This window comes from Coptis chinensis, chromosome 2 (assembly GCF_015680905.1).
Source record: "Coptis chinensis isolate HL-2020 chromosome 2, ASM1568090v1, whole genome shotgun sequence".
Lineage (NCBI taxonomy): Eukaryota > Viridiplantae > Streptophyta > Magnoliopsida > Ranunculales > Ranunculaceae > Coptis > Coptis chinensis.
This window is the reverse complement of record NC_141457.1, coordinates 51943115-51952950: the sequence shown is the minus strand read 5'-3', so window position 1 is coordinate 51952950 and position 9836 is coordinate 51943115. Positions and strand designations below refer to the sequence as shown.

Sequence of the window (9836 nt, the reverse complement as noted above, 5' to 3'; positions counted from 1 at the left end):
GTGGAGAAGGAATTATTGAATCAGATTATTGATGAGGCGGATGAGTTCAAGATTGAGTTTTATTGGGAGAGGATTGCTAATGTTGAGACGAACAAATCTTGTAACAAGGAATGATTACCTGAGTTAGAATTTGCCATGAACATGGAGCTAAACTTGTTTTGCTTCTTGTAGTTGCGTTGAAGGATTTATTAGCATGTATACAAAAATTAAAATGTTTTCATAAATGACACTCGTTGCTTACTGGATTTGCTATTTAGTTTGTGTTGTTGACTCTTCTGTTTGTGTTTATGTGATTATGTGAGCAAATAATGGAGAAGGAAGTTAGGAATAGAAGTAAAGTTACACCTATTGAACTATGAACAAACGGAACAATTATTGTTTATACCCTATTCGACTATGAACAACGATTGTTCATACCTCAACAATATGAGGAATGACCAGTGATGACACTTATTATTGAACTATGAACAATCATTGTTCATACTCTTATCGAACTATGAACAATCATTGTTCATACTCTTATCGAACTATGAACAAATATCGTTTCATACCCCTATTCAACTATGAACAATGATTATTCATACCTCAACAGCACGAAGAATAATCAGTGAGGACACTTATTATTGAACAATGATTGTTCATACCTTTATTGAACTATGAACAATGATTGTTCATACCTCAACAACATGAGGAATGATCAGTGAGGACACCTATTGAACTATGAACAGTCATATTGTTCATACCCTTATTGGACTATGAACAAATATTGTTCATACTAAACAATCACTGTTTATACTATTATTTGACTATGAACAATGATTGTTCATACTTCAACAACATGAGGAATAATCAGTGAGGACACCTATTGGACTATGAACAATGATTGTTCATACCTCAATAACATGCGGCATGATCAATGAGGACAATTTCAAGAACTTCTTTTAGAAGTGTCATCCAAGTTGAAAATTAATCACATTATACACACTTGATTCTATGTTTGATTAACGTTAAAATTTTAGAGGATCTTAGTAGATTCCAACCACCATTACCTTTGGATATCTCCAAAGTGCTCGGCTATTTGAGCTAAAGATCCACCTTGTAGATATATTGATTGTTAGATTTACATGTCGGACTTCAGGATTTACACGGTCTACATACCTTCCAGACCCTATAATCAAAATCTTTGAAAGAGAAAAGAAAAATGATTGATTGTTAACAAGTAACCTAAAGTGATCAATAATTTAAAGACGATTGGTTGTTAACACACATGAATTGGTAATCGAAATGGATACTTATTGAAGAGATTCGATTTAAAAAAAAATAAAAAAGGCCGGGCCAACTTATTTTGTCTTTAAGAGTTATTAAAATTTAAAAACTGGATTCGTGGGCTATTTAAACGTGGAAATTGGGTTTGCGAGTTATTATAAAAAAAAACCATGTCCTCTAGAGTTGTGTTGAAATGGGGCTTGACCGCTTGATGGGAAAACTTGCGGTCGTATTCTGGATTTTAAACCAATTTTTTAAATAAAAAAGGTTTCCAAAAGTTTCACCCCCTAAACTTTGGGACAGTTTTAAGTTGAAGGGTATATTTGTCATTTAGAAACAAATCAGTTACAAACCGTTGCTGCGTATTCCGGTCTCCATCTTCTCAATACTCAGACACAGTCTCTCACTCTTTCCTCTTTCCTCTCTTGTCCAACTTTCTATTTTTTCTCCCCATAAACCAATTATTTCATTTCTATAAGCAAATGTATTTTTTTTCCTTTATTTATCTAAACAATCCTCTAAGTACTAATCTACAACTTTGGTTTGATTATGTTTTCTTACCTTTTTAAAGTGTTATTTTTCTTTTCGTTTTTTTTTTCTCTCAGTACTGTTCTAATCATTGAGTTAAAGTATTATTTGCACCAGACAACTTTCCCTTCAGACGCGAAGGTATTATCTTCTGCCATTTTTCTTAGATTAAAGTTTTCTATTTCATGTCAAATGATTCATAAAATTCAAGTTAATGTAAATGGCACTTCACTTCAAATTTTTTGTTTATCTTTTTAGTTAGTTACTATTTCGTTCACTTATTGACTATACTTCGATCTTGATTTATTTTTTTATTAAACATACCTAATGTGTGTTAAATAAAAAATTAGTTATAGTTTCCATAAGTCGTTGTTTTAAAATACTACTCGATTGACGTACTATATATTGTTCGATTTTGTTACATGTTGTTCAGTTTTATATACCTATAATTCCCAATAAATGCTATGTTCCAACCATTTTAAAAAAATGGGTGAACTAGTATTACTCCCCACTAGATGAGCCAATTAGGATTTCTCCCCCACTAGATGGGAAATTAGGGTCTCCCCCCTAAATACACACAAATTTTTTTCGGTCAACCCACTTTGACTTTTTTTTTGTGTGTATTTAGGGGGGAGACCCTAATTTCTCATCTAGTGGGGGGGAAATCCTAATTGGCTCATCTAGTGGGGTAATACTAGTTAACCCTAAAAAAAAAAAAATCACACGTATATTTAGATGCTGCAACGATATAATGCAATGGTTATAACCAAATTGTATGTGTCAGGTTGGAACACAAGTGTCAGTTCCTATTCCTATTGGGCGCGTAGGATGATAATCACTATATGTTATGGTGACAAATTTAGAGTTAAAAGTTTCCAAGTAGTTCAGTACAACAAGTAGTTTTTTCAGTAGACCATGGTTTGGAAACTGTACTTCAACCATATACTTCAAAGTCATGCATGTAACCATGTACAGAGAATCTTAGTATCGATAAAGATGAGAAGTAAAATTGGCATTATTATGGACAAATTAGTATAACTTTTATGTATTGTGTGTACTCTGAAAGATGAGAATTCTTGCAGGAACATTGACAAACCAATCGTAATGAGATGGAAGCAAATTGCAGATAGTTTTACTGTGCCAATATGCGCTAGATGTGCCTAGCGCATGAAAGGAGACTAACTGCTGAATCCACAAGGTTAGCTACTTAGATGACTCCTGTCACAAACCCACAACACTAATTAATGTAATTTTAAAAACAAATGCCAATTCGTAATTTATTTATAGAGAACCAATTCAAATTCCTTTAAATACATTTAACATCTTTCAAGGAAGATCAACCACGGATGGTAAACACAGTTTGCAAGAATGTCAAAATGAGGAGAACAATAGCACCAATGAGCGAAAGAACTGCCCATGGAGTATTCAGGGACGGAGCCAGGAATCTCACCTAGGGGGGGCGAGTCAGCGAGTGTATATACACAATCAAAATACAAGACGGCCGGACGGAGCCAAAAATCTGACCTAGGGGGGGAGTGCTTATACAATTTCAGAAAATGAAATAGTATGAAGCGTGTTTACCACTTTGACCATGTAATTAACAAGGGATAACAAAATGTATTAGTAGATGAAGTAAATCATTTCAATTATGAACATACCCCATGGATCTCGAAAAGGAACAATCAAGGCAGACTAGGAGAAAGCAAAGGCTTGACCACTTTAAGCTCCCCACAATCACTTATATAATCTGTTTTAAGAGGTCTATTCCATATATTACGTGCACTCTCAGCTCTTTCGTCTCCAAAAAACTAAGCCAAATCGTTGAATTGGCATATCCGATCAGATGGTTTGTAAGTAAGTATAACAACTATGGTCATCACCACATCAATGTCTGAAAACAAAAATTACCACATCCCCCCGGATGAGCCAATTAGGAACCCCTAGATGGGGAAATTAGGGTGCCCCGTAAAAAAAAAAAAAAAAAAAAAAAAAAAAAAAAAAATCCTAATTGGCTTATCTAGGAGGAGGGGGATATGGTAATACTAGTTAACCCAAATTCACCACTTATATTTTTTCATTCTTCTACTACAAATTCACTCATACTACACTATAGTCCAATATATAAATTATACATTGTACATATAAATTAACCATAAAATGACTTATACACTATCTATAGTAATGGACAGTAAGTAAACAACACCACAATTGGAATGACAGTTTCTGCATACATATATTTGTCATCAAAAAGTATGATTGCAAAATCAAAGAAGATATACAATTAATCATGATCACTTGTATCCACATACCACATTTACAAACAAAAAGAAGTTATTGGTTTGTTAGCCTATATCCTCCTATACAGAAAAGATCGAACAAGGAGCTCAAGTAGCCAAGTCAAGCATTTGAAGCCGCTCTCGCCGAGTTTTCTTCAAGACATCAAAAGCATCTATGATAGAATCTTTATCAAATTGTCTAGCAATATCTTTCTCAATAAACACAATCAAATAATTTGCTAGATAATCATCTTTCATCCTATTACGTAGCCTGGTCTTTACAATCCTAATCGCTGAAAATGCACGTTCCGATGTAGCAGTTGAAACAGGTAAAGTCAACACAAGACGAATCAGAATCAGTCTATCTATAAGATGATAAATTGTTGACTTTCCTGTTTCTATCAAAACTTAACACAACTTGAAAATTGGTGACATATTTTGAAACTCAGAGTGTATGAGAATGTCATTCTCATAGTTTTGCAACTGGTATCTCAAATGAAAATTTTCTTGCTCAGTGAAATCCATCGAATAATAATTATTTGCAAGCTCGCAAATATCATTAATTTTGAATGATCTATAATTGTTCCTGGGATCTAAAGCCGAGCTAAGAACAAATAATCTCATTACATCCTCCTTAAACCTGTGATTTAATTCTTGCAGCTGTGAATCAATTGTACCCATGAAAATTTCAACTCAAAAATGATGCCCATTGGTAGGGAATCTTGAGTAGATTAATGATAAAACACTTGGGTTTGATATGGCGCTCCTACACCTATTATAAGAAAATTATGTTGTGGCTTCACGTTTAAAAAACATAGTCAAAAATTTTGAGGGGCGGTAGTAAAATATTTAAACTTATTTTGAGGGGGGCGAACCTCTACGTATTCAAAAAAATTCATACTGATAATACATAGAACATAATGGTTCTTCAAAACCTTTGGGGGGGCAACTGCCCCCCTCCGCCCCCCCCTGTCTCCATCTATGGTCCTATCACTTTTATGGTGACCTTACTTGTTCAATAGGTTTTCAAAAAAATAAATGGGAAACTTTGAGTTCACTCAATTCATCTTCTTGAAACCTTATTAGCTTTTGGGTGAAACTCACAGAACCATCGAACCCACATCATAATAGGTGCCGTGGAGGCGTGAATACACCTCGAAGTTGACTCTACGTCCGAGCCCAACCCATCATACTTCACTCATTCTCACCTTCTCTCACAAAAAATCACCCTACCTCATGTCAATCAACCTCCTCTTTCAAATGATTTTTCTGCCAGTGCAAGCATCCCTCAGTCACTCAGAATGGGAAAACAGACTGCTACAGTTAGACAGTTCTATATAGGAAGTAACCACCTAATAAATAGAGGTAAACTATATTACCACCACTATAAGTTGCAGTCAAGTTGAAACAAACGGACTAAAAAATGAGCAGTTGGGTAATTTCATTTTTCATCCTTAAACTGATTCAAGCAAGGAAACCACCTAGAATTTTCACCGAAGACTAAAACCAATTGCAAGCGGCAGCAAGACTAAAGCTTTGGTACAACCGTGCAAGCAAATAAGAATTAAAAGCACAGAAATGCAGAAAATAAGTCATTCAACATCATGCAGAATCCACGTCAAAAGGGAAAAATAATAAAACCACCAGCTTCTAAATGTAACAGAACTTGAAAAGTCAAGAACTTTCATTTGGGTGTTTGATTAAATTGGGTAAACCCACCTTAAAACAAGCACATACACAAAAATTAGACCTTAAATCCTCTGCTCTTCCTCCTTCCTCTGGCCTTCTCAAACTTCCTTCCCTTTGACCTTACATAGGGCTTGGTGTGGCTGTGTGGCACACCAGGAGCCTTGCCAAAGTGCTTCACGGCTTCACGTGCATTCTTAGGTCCTCTGAGCAGAACCTGCAGAATTAACCAGAAAAGAATTGTTACATACGATTATATACGTTATTCACGCCTAGGATGATTTCATGAGACGGTTGGAATTTGGAATAACAAATTATTCCATGAAACACTAGCAAAGAGGATTAAAATAAAAAAAACTACATTGTCAGAAGACTGAACTCCCTTGAGCAATATCAACAAAGATGCATTTACTAATGAATAAAAATATATAATAGCAACTCTACACAGATAATATCAATATAACAATAAAGATGCATTGAGCATGGTAAAAAATAATACATAGAAATACGTTGACCTTTTAAATAAAAAGTTAGTCTACAGATAATATCAACTCATAAAGGGGTCTCTAAGAACCATAGTTCGGAATTTCGGAATTCCGACAAATTCAAAAACCGAAATTCATTAAATTTCAACCCTTGTTACATTCGGAATTTCGGATGATTTTGGAATTTTGGATATTTCGACTCTATATTCGGAATTCCTTTTTTTTGAAAAACCAAAATTCCGGGCAGAATTCCGGAGTTTCGTTCGGAATCACGAACTATGCTAAGAACCATGAAGCTGACTGAAGTAAGGAAAAAGAAGGGCATGAATGAAATTTTGAAGGCAAGTATAGTGGACGGTGAGGTGTTGGTCGCCTGTTAGCACGGTTTCCTCTAACTTAACAGGGAAAGTTGATAAGGGAAACAACTCACATGCCAATGGGCTACCGAAAGGACAAAGAGCGCCCTATATTGAAAGCACTTATAATTCAAGGGATTACGTAGAAACAAATGTTGAGCATAGTTACACACTTACACATAACAATTGTATTATGACCACACAAAACAATTCCTTGCTAGAACAAACACACACACAAAGACATGTATATATATAGGCTATATACATATATTTTCCTAAAATAAAGTATCAAACAAATAAAGAAAGGGAAAAATCTTCAGGGCAGTTTCAATTAAGGCAATCATTGACGATGAATATAAGACACAAGAATACGCCTACATGTCTTTTCCATAAAAGGGTTAGGGAGAAATGAGACGTGAGAAAAAGAGAATTTTGAAACTTCAGGAATGACTCACAAAATCATACTACAATTTCTTTGAGGTTAATAAATGGTTGGGTACATAAAACAAAAAATAAAGACCACTAACAAAAGGTTTTAACTTTTTTCATCAACTTTCCTAACTGGTAAACACATTAGTGTGATTCATTAATCAAAGCGGCCGGACTAGGCTTCAACCTAGGACGGTCAACAGTGGTGCTCAGTTATATTGCATCCTGGGTCCCCAATTAGTTAACTAAATGGTGCCACTGAAACACCGTTTTTGCTTTCAATTAACTACAGCATCCTTCTGTTCGACCAATAGAGTCACTGACATACACATCTCTCATGTACAAAGTCATCAGGATGCTATAAATATAGAGATTTGACTACCTACAACTTCTGAAATAATACAGGTTTGAATATGCTATAAGAAGGCTTAATCTGTCTCATCCATCATCTCAAGTAAGGTAAAATGGAAAATAGTGACTGGATTCCCTGATACAATTTTTGTTTAGAAAGTATCATTGTGAATACGATAAAATGCCATTGTAAAAGTACAACAACTACAATAAGCAATGCAAAAAGCCTTAGTTTGTGGAAGTATTCATAACTCAAGAGGTGATTGTCAATTCTCGAGCCCTAAACAATCGAATCTGGAAAGACACAGCACATGGAAAAGCTGTAGTAATACAACTACATACATGCCCACTATGACAGTATGAGACATTGTACTATAAAGGGCCAACAAACTGACTGCTAAATGTTACTCATTCACAAACAAATAATCCAAATTTATTCACAACAAACAAATATTCAAATAATAAATCAAAATGTAATAAACTACATGAACAACATATATCAATAACATATGATATGAGAAATAAAATTATACCGTGTTCTGTCCAAGTGGAGCTTTGAGTGCAAGCTGATCAAAAGTGAAACATTCTCCACCAGCTTTCTCAATCCTAGCTCTAGCAGTCTCAGTAAACCTCAAAGCAGTAATCTTCAAAGCAGGAACTTCATAAACTCGAGTATCATCAGTAACGGTTCCAACAAGCACAGCAATCTTACTCTCCTATATAACCACACAAAAAAAAACACCCATTTAACAAAATGTACACAAAATGAACAAAACAAAACAACCCCATGAAATAATATACATACCTTTCCTTTCATGTAGCGGATCAAACGGGAGAGAGACATGGGTGGCTTGTTAATCTTGCTCATGAAAAGCCTTTTCAATATCACAGCATTGAATCTACTACTTGTCCTTCGAACCAGAAACCGATACAACTACATTTTTTGTTTTTACATAAATAAATAAAAGTTAAAATGAAAAATAAAAAAAAAAGAGAGAAAAAATTGGGTTAAAGTGTTTTTTTACCTTGACGAGGAGCTTGAGGTAAATATCATTAGACTTAGGTGCTGTTCTTTTGGTCTTCTTGCTTTTTCCCCCGGCAATCAAATCGATACCCTATATACACAACAAAGAAATGATTAGTCCCAAATGCACTGATGAGAGAGAGAGAGAGAGAGAAGTAGGTACTACGAACCATTGCAGCTGCCTTGAGATCTTCTCTCTCCTACTGCTACTACTACAACTCCTGCTTCAGCGGCTGTTTTGTGTGTTGAAGAGGCTGTTTATGTATCCTTTCTTAGGGTTTTACTTGTAACGGGCTAAAGACCGGGTCTGTGGATTTAGGGCTTTTGAAATAAGAGCCCAAACCTCAAGTCCATGGGAACTACAAAAACATACATGCACTAGTTTGGATTGAGCTGAAGGTTCAACCTAATTTCAACCAGTTGTACGTTTACATTTTGACTAATTGTTCAAGTTTTCTTATAAAACCAGCTTTGATTATCGTGTAAACAGTGTGTTATGCTTGTGTAAGAGCATCTTTAATCTTTAGTAGAGAAATCAAAAAAATACCAAATTTTTTAACCAAACCAAAAAAACATCAACCAACTTCAGGAGAAATATTAAAATTTCGATATCAAATGATGTGGTTTTGGATAAACCGCGTCATATAGCCCACGCGGTTTTCCCAAAACCGCACCACTGAAGTCCATCTGACAGGCCCAACCCACGCGATTTTCTAATTTTTTTTTTCTCTTCCCAAATCTCACGAAAACCGCGTGATTGAAGCTCACACTCTAGCCCAAGCCGATGCAGTGTTCAAAACACCGTGCGGTTTTCCAAAACCGCGAGAGAGATTTGATACAGCACCAAAATTGGAACCAAATTTTGGCCGATTTGGTGTTTGGTTTTGGTATTTTTTTGGTGTTTTCATCAACATGTGACTCTCCTGAAAATGAAAAAACACTAAATTGGAAATTTCTAATTTGGTGTTTGATGCTAGGAAAGTATCTCTCCTAAAGATGCTCTAAAGAATGAAAGACCATCCTGATCGAAAGAAAGAAAAATCATATTATCTCAATCGTGTCATTAGCATATGGTTTATTTTATTTTCAAAGCATAAATTTAATTATAATGTTCTATCCTTTCAATATGTGTATTAATTAGACAGAAGTCGGGCTTTTCAAAATTGCTTGTTCATATTCTGTGACAAGCTACTTAGATTTTTTTTGCTAGGGTTTTAGTTTTAGATTTTTAGTTGTTCTCTTGGCATTTATATCTATGGGTGTCCAATTAACCCACATAGAATTATCAATAAAAATTTATTGATGTGAATGCAAATGGAGTACAAGTGTTCAGAGGCAACAAATGCACTATATTTGAGTAGAGTAGAGTAGAGTGTTAGACGTGTTTTAGTCTTCCTGCGGTCCACAAAGCTCTTTACATTAAAATTTATGCCCA

At 35.0% G+C, this 9836-nt stretch overlaps 1 protein-coding gene across 1 annotated transcript; it reads right to left on the bottom strand.

Moving 5' to 3' along the window:
• Nucleotides 1-5649: 5649 nt before the first annotated feature.
• On the bottom strand, nt 5650-8711 carry LOC147516497 (large ribosomal subunit protein eL18y-like). Its single transcript, XM_086589068.1, has 5 exons — nt 8572-8711; nt 8403-8492; nt 8183-8311; nt 7911-8093; nt 5650-5973 (listed from the first exon to the last, which is right to left on the bottom strand). Exons 1-5 carry the CDS (start codon nt 8572-8574, stop codon nt 5815-5817), a joined length of 564 nt encoding a protein of 187 aa, XP_086445194.1. The 5' UTR covers nt 8575-8711; the 3' UTR covers nt 5650-5814.
• Between the last annotated feature and the right edge of the window lie 1125 nt (nt 8712-9836).